The following is a 13,144-nucleotide window of genomic DNA, read 5'->3' on the forward strand; positions in this document are numbered from 1 at the left end:
TGAAAAATTACTAATGGGGTTATATTCATTCATTCATTCATTTTCTTTTCAGCTTAGTCCCTTTATTAATTTGGGATCGCCACAGCGGAATGAACCGCCAACTTATACAGCTGGGAAACATCCATACACACTTATTTACACACACTACGGACAATTTAGCTCACCTATTTCACCTATACCACATATGTTTTTGGACTTGTGGGGGAACCGGAGCACCCAAGGGATATCCACGCCAACATGGGGAGAACATGCAAACTCCACACAGAAATGCCAACTGACCTAGCCGAGGTTTGAACCAGCGACCTTCTTGCTGTGAGGCGATTGTGCTACACACTGCGCCACTGTGCTGCCCCTTGACTTATATCAGTGTAAAAAAAAATATGAAACTATATACATAAAAAAAAATATATATATATATATATATATATATATATATATAAATACTAAATTTCTCCCACATTTGTTGCTTACTTCAGAGTTGGTAATATTGTATATTGTAAATATTGTAATTTATGTAATTTGAAATACTCTTGGAAAAAAAGTTTTGCAATTACTTAAATATTTATTTTGTAATAATTATAAAATCAGAGGGATTTATTTTTATTTCCATCCATCCATCCATCCATCATTATAGTATACAACAGTTATAGCAGTTTCACACATTGCTGAGTTTATACCACTCGTATGTAAAAAAAAAAAAAAAGTATCTAATGTTCATTTAGAATTGTGTGTACTTATTGTGTTAATAAAACATTATCACAAAATAATATTAAAGATTTAAAACAGATGTGTTTGGTGAATAGCTAATGTTAACCATAAAGAAAGTGCAGCTATTGACCACTTAGCCTCAAGATATGTCAGACTTTTAATAGTAGTTTTCCTGTTTCGAAAGGTGAACCTATTGCAGAAATCCCTGATGAACCAGAAGGAAGAGCAGAAAAGAATGGCTATTTTGGAACAGCAGGTAAACACACACACACACACACACACACACACACACACACACACACACACACACACACACACACGTTTGTTTTTGTGAAAAGTGGGTACACTACGTAGGTTTCCATTCATTTTATGCTGTTCAAACTGTATACAATTGTATTGCCCTCAACCCACCCTACCCCTAAACCCAACCATCACAGGAGACTGTGTGCAGCTTTACTCTCTGATTAAACCCATAAAGTGGAATTTATAAGCTTTTTGAGACGTGAGGATGTCACCAATGTCCTTATATTTCACCTCATTTTTGTAATACCTGTGTCATACCCATGTCATTATACAGATTTGTGTCCTGATATGTCACAAAACATGTACACACACACACACACACACACACACACACACACACACACGTGTGTATATATATATATATATCTATACATATATATATATATATATATATATATATATATTGGGTGAACTATTCCTTTAGCTTGTGAGTTTAAACTAGATGATGTCTGTTTTATTCTCCACCCTACAGATCCAGCTGTCTGCTAAAGAATCAGAAAATGAAAAACTAGACCGTCAAACTTTACAGCATCAACTGCATAAAGTTTTGAAGGAGCTCCGGAAGGCCAGAGACCAGATCACACGCCTGGAGTCTTCTGTAAGTTTCTCCACATTCCCGAATGTGTCCCGAGTCCCGACATGATCATGGACGTGTTTATGGTATCATTGTGTAATAATGCTGATTCTGCCTTTGGCCTCAGAAGCAGCAGCGAGAGTCTCGTTTCTCTGAGCCCAGCTCCTATAACAGGATGGATCTGGAGAGACTGACCATTCAAGATCACATGACGTCTCCATCTAAAGTCCATAACATACTAGATGAGAGTGTCCTGGAGTGCCCCAACTGTGGTGCATCTTACCCCACCAGCCAACACCGAGAGCTGCTTGCACACCTCGACTACTGCTTCACCTAAAACACTGTAGAGTAGCATTAGCAGAGTGACTTCGACTATTGTAGTCACCATCCCAAAGGCATTGTCAGTGTTTTATATGATTATTTTGTAAAAACAGTAAGTAGTTACATTTTTTAAATTGTAAAAGTTTGAAGAGATTTTTCTAAAATATTCGTGAAAGTATCTGTTTACATGGGGTGTATTTAAAAATGTTTTAATTTATGAGCTCAGATGCACATCTTATTTTCTTATTCCCCTTTTTGGTGACGAGGTTGCTCTTTTATACTCAGTTTGCACACATGCAATAATTCATAAAGGAATATTTATCATTTTCTCCTTTTGTAAATCAGTGCTGTATCTAAAAAAAAACAACTAGATTTATTTTCCACGCAGTCCTTCACTGAATTATATACTTGATTAAATAAAAGAAAAACGGCATGAGGTCTGTGGGGTGCTTGTTTCCTGGTTTTCCTCTGTATCCTCGTAGCACCTCGGAAGTGTTCCTCATCTAGGAATGACTCATTAGCATCCATCAGTCCTGACTGTGCCAACTAAATCTGTCTTGAATTAGACGACATGTGTAAATCCTGCATTAAACTATTTAGAGAGGGGGATTTGGAGAAACGCAGTAGCTGGAGGAGGAGTCCAAAAATGCTTTGATTCTGGGAATGTGGGTTGTATTTTTCACTGCTAGGTGGTGAAAATTAAGTAACCAAACCTGACAAGTTGTAGTATTCACACTGTTTATTTTTTTTCCCAATTTCTGTTTAATGGAAATAAAATGTTTACAATATATTTTTAATCATAATAGTTTTAATAACTCCTTTCTAATAACTGAATTATTTTATCTTTGCCAAGATGACAGTAAATAATATTTTACTAGATACTTTTCAAGACACTTCTATACAGCTTAAAGTGACATTTAAAGGCTTAACCAGGTTAATTAGGTTAACTAGGCAGGTTAGGATAATTAGGCAAGTTATTGTATTACGGTGGTTTATTCTGTAGACTATCGAAAAAATATATCGCTTAAAGGGGCTAATAATTTTGTCCCTAAAATTGTGTTTAAAATTTTTTTAAATGGCTTTAATTCTAGTAGAAATAAAACAAATAAGACTTTTTCCAGAAGAAAAAATATTATCAGACATTCTGTGAAAATTTCCTTGCTCTGTTAAACATCATTTGGGAAATATTTTAAAAATAACAAAAAAAATCAAAAGGGGCTAATAATTCTGACTTCAACTGTATATAATAAATAAATATATATATATATATATATATATATATATATATATATATATATATATATATATATATATATATATATACGTACATACATACACACACACACATTGTATATAATGCCGATATCTATATCATTATTAAAATTCCAATATGAATTATTTTTTTCATTTTAATTGGAACAGTGTCTTGTCACTGTCTTATACGAGAGAACAAATTTATTTTATATATATTTTTTGTTTTTTTTAAAGAAAATTATTCTGTTTATCGAGGCAGCATTTATTAAATGTGAACGAATTGTTAAATATTTATTAAAATTTTAAATAACTGCTTTCTCATTGTATGTAGTTTCAAATGAAATTATTACTCCAGTCATAATTGCTTTTATTACTATTATTAATAATAATAATAATAATAATTAATGTAATGTCGATCATGTGACTGAGTACTGGAGTAACGAAGCAAAAAATTCATCAATAAAACCACTAGAATAAATTATTAACCTCCTAGGGCTTATTGGCCGCATACGTGGACAGCACATTTTAGCTCTTAAGTGGCTATTTAAAATACTTGGAATATCTTGTATCTTGTTACAAACATACAGTGTCATCCTGCAACTGTTTTGCAGTATATGAAATGTCCCAAACCCTATTTTGAACTGTCCTAAATGGGTAAAACTATTTTTTTTTAAATTCTCTGATGGTCAAAGCAAGTTCAAAAAGTATGTATATGTTATTAATGCATTAGGAAACAGTCTGAAAAAAGTGTTTTATGGAAATGCGGCGCACGAGTCCACATACATGGACATCATTTTTCTCTAAATGTACATCATGCCAAAAGATGATACTTGGGTTTTATTATGTTCCAATAAGCCCAAATTGCAAAGAGAAATCAAAAATGCATGTAAAAACACACCTTGTGCCTTAAGAGGTTAAATTAAATGATAAACTACTTTGAACAGTTATTTTGCAGTGCAATAACATTTCACAATTGTACAATCTGTGCTGTATTTTTGATGAAATAAGTGCAGCCTTGGTGAGCAGGAGAATGATTAAGTGATGATTCAATTCCTTTAACCTTTCTTTAATATAAAAATGTTTCTGATATATTTTCATGTAGTCATTTTTCATACTGGACTATTATTTGCAGCAGTTTTCAAAGGGCTTGGGGTACTTTTAACCACTTTCCGGGAGTAGTTTTTCAGTCTGCATGTTTTGGTATAATTGGTAATATTAAAAAAAAGCTAAGGATTCTCACTCAATTGCTTCATACTGTTTTTATTTTTTCTTTCTCTTACATTTTACGGGTGATTAAAAGACACAGACGTTTCGGCACAAAGCCTTCCTCAGTGTAATATATTTGATAAGACATATGGCTTTAAATGTGTTTATATGGTAGTGTTGAAATATTTTATTCTACCAAATTTATATTCTACCACTGATAAAGTGGTGCAAGGATGATAAAACTAAGCACACTTATGTCAAGTCGGGGTGTCCGCTGGGTCTTAAAAAGTATTAAAAGTTGATAAATCAATCATGAGAAAATAAAGGCCCTTAAAAAGGCTATTTAAAAAGTCTTAATTGCAGTTTCATGAGGTCTTGAGTTGATATACAATTTGATAACTTAAATGCTTTATATATTTTTTTAAATATATATACCATGGGACGGCATGGTCACTCAGTGGTTAGCACCTCACAGCAAGAAGATTGCTAGTTAGAGTTATGGCTGGGCCAGCTGGCATTTCTGTTAGGAGTTTGCATGTTCTCCCTCTGTTGGCTTGGGTTGCATTCAAGAGTTTCCCCCACAGGCCAAAGGCATGCACTACAGGTGAATTGGATGAACTTAATTGGCTGAAGAGTGTGTGTAAATGTGAGTGTGTATGGGTGTTTCCCAATACTGGGTTGTGGCTGGAAGGGCATCCACTTCATAAAACATATGCCGGAATAGTTGGGAGTTTATTCCACTGTGGCGAACCCTGATTAACAAGGGACTAAGCTGAAAGAGAATGAATGAATATACACCATGCCAGCTGTGATGTTTTTTGTTTTGTTTTTTTAGAAATAAGCAGTGGCATATTTTGAATTTTGATATTTCTATAACTATATTGTTGAAACAAATGACGATGAGTATACCAGCATTAATCACTCAGTTAACAATTCATTCCTACTTGTTTCGAATTTATTTGAAAAACCAAAGTTTACACTATGCACATTACTGTGCATTACAAGTGAGTACACATTTTTACTTTGTGCAAAATTATTATGGATTCTCGTTTGGTAAGTAATATGCTTATTTAATATATTTACACATCAGCAAAAAAAATATAAAAGGGCAGATTATATCATCAGAAGCTCCTTGATGCAATGGTTTAGGCAGCCTCACAGAAACCTGCACAATAAAAAAAATACAAATCAATTATCAGGTCTGATCATAACGGCATCTGCATGATAACAATAATACATGAGGGTTAACAATCTTACCAGTGTGTGCAACGCGTCTGTATTTGCCCAGGAAGCAGATGTCCTGTTTCTTCTGTGTCACTATGGCCTGGTCTTCAGGCCTGAGCCCGTCAGGATGTCTGGAGAAAATGAAGGAATATCCGTCCAGACAGGTGCCGTCCTCATCCAGCTCTCTGCACGAGTAGTGGATTGCGTAGTTATCGTAGTCTGTGTCAATGATCCAGTGGTCGTCATCTGAAAAGTAAACGGGTCGCAAATTGGTCAACAAACAAGTAACGTCCCTGCAGGGCTTTCGACGTTATGAACCAACATTCTAGCGGTCAGGATTTCTTTTAAAATGGCCTACAGGTCGTGTTATTTGAGGGGGCAGTCATTGTTTGTGTCGGAAACAACTTTGGACGTTCCGATATCGCGCGTCAAATAAATTCCCGTGACTGGCTGACCACAAGATGGCGACCACGGCAGAATCCTATCGCTGTACGTTTCCAAAAACAATCATTTTAATGGGTAAATTGCTGTTTAAATACATGGCAGAAATATCTGAGTATCAGAGAATCAGTATCAGAGAAACGTTCAAGAAGTTGTGAATAGCCTATCAAAATACTAGCAAAATTGCACATTTTCAGTGCTCCAATTTACTCAATTGTTTTATACACTCCTTTACATAAACTATATTAGTGGATTAGGCTACTGGAGAGAAAAGTGAACGAGGGTATATGTGCAATACAGGCCAAAACCGACAGGCACACTCTTTTCAGTTTAAATCTAGACTAAAGATCTCTTTGCAGTATCAAATAAATAACACACAAACACAATCTACGTATTCAAACCAGGTAAGGAATTGTTCAGCTGCATTAATTAGGGCAACCAGAATCAGGATCGACATAGTAACGATAGCATTGGCACCTACAATTATTTTATTCTGTCTGCCTCTCTCTTATTCCAAGGTTAACATGGTCAACTAGCTCCGGTTGGTATCTGGACTAGATGGTGGATATACCCTGAGGACAACAGGACCAAAATACAAGTCTTCCAAGGTTTTTTATTTACTAAGTTGACTTGTTCTTGACTTGGTTTGAAAGGAAATGAAATCCTTTTTGCATACACACAGCAAGGCATTAAATATCCTGCTTTCAGCCAATCAGAATCAGAAAAAGTCAGGGTGTCCACTAGGTTTTAAAAAGTTAATAAGTCAATTCAGTGAAAATTAAGGCTCTTAAAAGGCATTTAAGTCTTAAATGCTAGTTTATAAGGTATACAATTTTATATCAGCATGCTAAAGTTTGCCTGAATTTAATCTGAGAATATCAGGATGCTGTATAGTTTATAAAATCAATATAATCCTGCTAGATTTGACATTACACTGCTTTGTTTAATGCAGTAATCAAGGTGACACCATTTTTCCTGCTGTTCTATTTACCAAATGGTGCAGCCATTTGAATCTTCTAGGCTCGAGTCTCCCGGTCTTTTTCACTTCATTCATTTTTAGACGATAAAACAGCTTGTTATGCTGCTTGATGTTGCAAACATGTATTACCTTATTATATTATTCTACTTGGTCTGTATAGTCATGCAAACACTTGATTGTAGAGCAAGTAGTTTGACCGTTTTCTGTGCGTGGACATATAGCACAAATGTGCTCACGGTGACCCGATTTCGATTTTCGGCTCAAGGTCCTTTGCCGATTTTCCCCCTCTCTCTGCTCCCAGTACTTTTCTGTTTCAAATCTCTGCTGTCCTATCATAATAAAGGTGAAAACCCCTAAAAAATAGCTAATAAAAATAAATATGCATATATTCCTATTTTTTTCTTCCATAGGCAACTGGATCGGAAGTTCTAAAACAATCACAAAAAAGAGCGCACTTCCAAATTGAAAAATAAGGTCAATTGGTGCCATCTGCTGGATTAGCAATTTTGTTACGTATATGAATAAAGTTTTAACTTGGGATTCGTTTCTTACAATCAGTATTCAGTAAACATGCTGTCAGCTAAAATGTCTCTAATGTTACCGGTTGAAACCTTAAGTAGCAATGAGCTCTTAAAATGTATGGAAAGAGTCGTAAAAAAGGTCTTAAAAGGTATTGAATGTCACTCTGATTTCTGTAAATACCATGTTCCTACCTAAACACGTTTTGTCTAAAATGCTTAATATTATCTTCTTGTTTGTCGTTTATATTGTTGTTTAAATTCGGCATCTCGTTTACATGCTCGTCTAATATTACTTAACTACAGTATGATGTATTATAGCTTAATTATAGTGTCATTCTGACTGCTTTCTTTAAGCTTACTCATGCAGTAAATAAATATGCACTCTCAAAACTTGCAACAAAGTGATTGACATTTTTGATAATATCAGCTTGAACATTTTTTCGCGGTATTCACCTTTTTTAATGGATAGGACAGTATAGATTGTTGACAGGAAAGTAAGGGGAGCAGAGAGAGGGGAAGTATAGGCATAGGACCACTAGGCGGGAATCAAACTTGAGTCGCCATGAGCACCAGAGTGCATGAGTCAACGCACTAATCGCTACACCATTTGCGCCGACATCAGCTTAAACATTGATAAAAAAGTATTTATGATTAGATCACAGATGATAACCCCAACTTATTCTTCTAACCCTAAACTAATATTCTTCTAAACAAGTGAGTTTCAATTAGGCATGGGACGATAACCGTTTTCAAGGTGTACTGCGGTTTGGAAAAATCAAAGTATTAAAACCACAAAAATGATATCGTTCTAAGGTATAAGTTGAGTTTTTTTAAGTGTTTTTTTATGTATTGTAATGAAATCTGTGTTTTTGAAGCTAATGAATTTATTTGAAGTCAGTGTTTTTTATGATGTAGCCTGACATGTTTTCTGTTCCAAAATATTATAAATGTTTCCTAAAATTTCATATTTTGTGTCAAATGGGGAAAACAAGTTGTTGTTTTTTACTAAGAGATTTAAAAAGAAATTGGTTTACAGCAGTAATCACAACACCGTGAAACCGTGATATGTTTATCCAAGGTTATCACACCATCAGAAACTTATACCGGCCCATGCCTAGATGCAATGTTACTCGTAGTCAAAGAACCTCATCTAAATGAAGTATTACTGTTATCACCTCTTGTTGAGAAGATTCAACAGTAGTACGTCCACAACATTTGAAGCAATCCTTGTTACTACAAGCATTTCGAAGCATCTAGTTCTTAGACCGTTTTTTCTGTTAGCTTGAAAGCAGATGATTGTGAGTGTGAGATGAGTGTTGCGTAATGTACAATAAATCTGCACTTACATCCAGTCTGGAGATACGCAGCAGCTCCCCAGTACTTCATCTTGAACTTAGCTGGATCTTCGGTATCTTCAAAAGTGCCGAACATGTTGGCGCACATCTCCCAGTTGCTGCAAAAGCACACGTTACAATGGAGCCATTTCTATTGCATAAGTGCATTCACATCACCACCCAGCTGTAAACTCACTTGAGAATGATGACTCTGCCAATGGCGGTGGCTGTCATGGTTCCATCCTCTTCTACTTTGAAATTGGCCACAATGTTGTCAAGAAGGAACAGCCCAACAGGGTCTTTCTTGGCCACTGCATACCATGTTCCTTGATACTAGAAGGACAGTGAGAGACTGTAAGAATGCACGCTCAAAAACACCTCAGTGTGAAGAAGGAAACACTGGTTGACTTACCCTCGTTCTGTTAAAGTCCTGTTGGACGGCGAAGTTGCTGACTTGACAGTCCTGAGCCCAGCAAGTGGCCAGGACACACACTGCTATACAGAGCCTTAACATACTGCCTCTGTGCTGGAACAAATAAGCAGAAAAAGTCATGAAAAGACAGACAAATGCAACACTTCTGTCAATTTATCCTGAAGAGCGTACCTAATTCACAGTATTCAGTATTCACTGATGATGCTGCATTCCTGCGAGGTGACTTATATAGGGTTTGGATTCTGGTGGGTTCTCATAGTCCCACCCAAAGTCTCGATATTCACTTGCCATTGGACAGAAGTTTTTACATAACGGCCGTGTTTCAGGTCTCAACAGGGTTTGTGGCTGCATTGACCTCTGCTCTTCCCCGAATGTGTTTTTCTTCAGTTTGCAGCTGGATTACGCAAGAGCTGCGAAGCCAAAACACACATCTGGAAATCTTCAGCACACGGCGTCTTTCTAAGTCATGCCTGAGATTGTGTTCTCTGCCCAAGGGGGAACATTTCTGTTTTATGAACATTGAAACTACATATTTTTCTTAGATCCGTACTAGTAACCAGCAGACTTATTTTCAGCAACTTACACACTCTACTACTGCGGAAATGTCATTACATTTCAGACATTTGTATTTCTCACAGAATGAAGAAGAAATGGCACCTAAAAGACATTTTGTAACTGAAACCAACTGATTCTGAGGCTCAAAGAAGAGACTATTTTGGTTTCTGAATCCAAATGAATTTACAAAAGAAATGTTACACACTGTAAACCCTAATAAGTTGAGACTACTCGAAAGATTTGAGGAAAGTGATTCCCTCAATTCATTTGAGCAATGGGAAATCGACAATTTAACTAGGTTAACCAAATGTGGTCTTTTTATTAAGTTAACTTAAATATAAAAATAAAGATAACTTAAATGTAAAAGTACAGATAACTTAAATTGGCTATTAGACTAAACTTACAAATTTTTTCAGCTTTTATATTCTTTACTTACTCCCAGGGCCGTTTATATCGAAGTTGATATTTAGCCGCACCATGTTGGAGTTTCGTAACATCTAATTTTTTTGAGGTGGGTTGTTAGCCTCAACTCCCAACCTGGAGGACCAGGACATACACACACACACAGATAATTTAGCTTACCTACTTCACCTAAATTTCATGTCTAGAAAACCCATGCCAAGATGGGGAGTATATGCAAACTCCACACAGAAATGCCAACTGACCTCAAACTAGTGACCTTCTTGCTGTTTGCTAGTTTCAGCTTTGCGCAAGAGTTGTTTTGATGTTTTGCGCCACAAATGCATTTGCGCTCATATGTGCGCCCATAGGCGTTCTGATCTAAAAAAGAAGGCGTGTTGAGGCGCGTTGCTTTTTTGAGAAACTAAAATAGTCTGTTCTATAGACCAGAACAAAGACGGTCTGTTGTCCAGCGCAGAGCTTGTTAGTTGTGCCTGGCTTATACACTGCTTAATACACACAAGATGTAGAGCAAAACGCAAATATCTTTACATATGAAAAAGAATGGAAAAGTATTAAGGATTTTTATAGGATATAATAAGTATATAAATAGGACATAAATATAAAGGATTAAAATATTACAAAACATATTATTTTCTAGCCTACATAAATATAAAAACCATACTTTCATACCTTCTTCATCTCGGGGGGCTTTTTCAGTTTATTTGTGACAATTTGCTTTTGTATAATGTTATTATTATTAGCAGTATTATTTATTATATGCATGTTTATATTTGTTTTATTAAAACAAACTTAGATTTGCCCACCTGTCAGGTTTTAGACCATATGGGGCACAGCATGTGTTTTAGGATATAACTCAGGTTTTTCAACACACTTCGTTATTATTGTTTATTTATTCGTTTGCTGGAAATTAGAACTAAATTTAGAAATAGTTTTGAAACAAATATTTGCGCTTAAACTAAATTAATTATTTTTAGGCTAATTGATGTCTGTACGTACAAGGTTTCCCTATCCACGAGAGCAAAAGTGAAAGTTAATAATTTATCTCTCATTCTCGCGCTGTAGATGCTCTGTTTAACTGTTTTCTTGCTAGTGAAATGCTCAGTTTTTCCACTTACACTTACTTTACGTCATGTAAATAGCGAATGTGCTTATGGCGCAACGAACTGACTCTTAAAGGGAATGGGAGATGAGATCTGATTGGTTTATTCTCCAAACACACCTATAACTCATTAAGAAAATAAGCTCAACCCTTTTAGACCATGCGCCACGGCGCAAAGTAGATTTTTCCATCCTTATATTAGCAAAAGTGGATTCTGACACGCCCTTAATGTGTTAGCGCCCTGCGCGTTGCACTTTAGGCATGGCTCGTCAAAATAGAGCCCAATATCTTTACTAATGACAACAACAGGGTTTACAGTGTATACACAGAAAGCATATTAAAGGGATAGTTTAAATGTAGGCATAGAGAAGTTTTCTTTTTTCAACATATTTTTAACATTATAGTTTTAATAACCAATTTATAATTTGGTTTCTTAGCATTTTCTTTTGCCTTTGCCACAATGACAATACATAATATTTAACTTTTTATTTAATTAGGCAAGTCATTAGACAACAGTGGATTGTTCTCAATCAAAATAAAAGATTTCTTAAGTAGGCTAAAAATATTGACCTTAAAATAAAATAATATATTATAATATAAAAAGTTATAGGAAGTTTTCCTTGCTCTGTTAAACATCACTTGGAAAATATTTGAAAAAGAACTTTACAGGGAGGGCTAATCATTTTGACTTGAATATTATACGCACACCCACATTTGCTTTTACTTAGCAGCATGTTCACAAAGTTAAAAAACCTCTGTGGATAATTTGATTACTTTGTTTGCTGCCAATAGTTTCAGTGACGTGTGTTTTGTGGTTGAGGGCCAACACCACTATTGCAATGACCTAAATTTACCTCTTTTGAACAACTCAGAAAACTGAAACTTATGTAACTTGTCACAACTCCCCCTTTTAGTATGATAAAAACACTTAAAGTGTTCAACGCTATCATGTAAAATGCTGAGGTCTTAACATATTTGTGTTATCTGTTCAAAAAGAAAATCCTAATAAATCTTTCACATTTTTCACACAAAAAATAGTGACAACTGTTACACAACACAATCCTTTTGCAAATATAAATGTAGCAATTCAATATACATTACAATGATCTCTGAAAGACCATGTCATCCTGAAAACTCAATCCATCAGCTATGGAAAACTTTGGACTCTAATAATATTTTACCGTGGTCCTGACTATTCTTTCTACCCCCTTTTTTCATCATCATAATGCAGCTTTGTCAAGCAGAAGACTATGGTGCATAGTGATAATTTTAATAATCACCAATAATAGGTTTGGCTAACAACTTCTTTCTAGAAACATATTAGCAACATACTAATTCACTCAATAACCTGATGACAACAAGCTTAAAACTAATAGTAAAACATGCTAACACATGTACATTCATGCTAGAAGCATATTAACAACATGCTAGTTCATAATATCACCTGATAATAACATACTAATCCATGTTTGAAACATACTTACAGCATACATATTGGATAACAACATGCTAACTTTAAGTGTTTTTTACAAGCGGCAACCTCCCGCTTTCCCTCGCGAAGCTAACACGGAATTAACTAAAACTGCAATTCATCAAAATTCCACTAGTCCAGGCTCCATAATAGAGCAAATTTCGATTGACCCCACTGCTAAAACCTTTACAGCAAAAAAGCTGTTTACATGTTGGTCCAAAGAACGATTTTGGTTCATAGCTAATATAATAAGTATTTTTTTTATAACTCATCAGTTTCCTTTATATTAGGTTTTGTT

At 35.2% G+C, this 13,144-nt stretch overlaps 2 protein-coding genes across 4 annotated transcripts in view; one reads left to right on the top strand and one right to left on the bottom strand.

The window, feature by feature from the left end:
- Positions 1 to 2,700, top strand: part of cep55l (centrosomal protein 55 like) — a 10,681-nt gene extending 7,981 nt beyond the window's left edge. The window contains exons 7-9 of one of the 2 annotated variants that reach the window (XM_087275116.1): positions 893 to 964; positions 1,484 to 1,609; positions 1,716 to 2,339. In XM_087275116.1, coding sequence (XP_087131242.1) covers positions 893 to 964; positions 1,484 to 1,609; positions 1,716 to 1,922 — 405 coding nt within the window. In that variant the 3' untranslated portion in view covers positions 1,923 to 2,339. 2 annotated transcript variants of the gene reach the window in all.
- A 2,603-nt stretch (positions 2,701 to 5,303) lies between these two features.
- rbp4 (retinol binding protein 4, plasma) lies at positions 5,304 to 9,501 on the bottom strand. 2 transcript variants are annotated; one of them, XR_015503248.1, is made up of 6 exons: positions 9,470 to 9,501; positions 9,278 to 9,391; positions 9,062 to 9,198; positions 6,096 to 8,984; positions 5,624 to 6,040; positions 5,304 to 5,531 (listed from the first exon to the last, which is right to left on the bottom strand). XR_015503248.1 is itself a non-coding variant. In NM_130920.2 (6 exons), the coding sequence occupies exons 2-6, from the start codon at positions 9,377 to 9,379 to the stop codon at positions 5,512 to 5,514; spliced, it is 579 nt and encodes a 192-aa protein (NP_570995.1). In that variant the 5' UTR covers positions 9,380 to 9,391; positions 9,470 to 9,498; the 3' UTR covers positions 5,307 to 5,511. The 2 variants fall into 2 exon arrangements, 1 of the variants encoding a protein (NP_570995.1); NM_130920.2 differs by having other exon boundaries at positions 5,307 to 5,531; positions 5,624 to 5,836; positions 8,878 to 8,984; positions 9,470 to 9,498.
- Positions 9,502 to 13,144: the final 3,643 nt, after the last annotated feature.

This window comes from Danio rerio, chromosome 12 (genome assembly GCF_052040795.2).
Source record: "Danio rerio strain M-AB ecotype USA chromosome 12, GRCz13ab, whole genome shotgun sequence".
Taxonomy (NCBI): domain Eukaryota; kingdom Metazoa; phylum Chordata; class Actinopteri; order Cypriniformes; family Danionidae; genus Danio; species Danio rerio.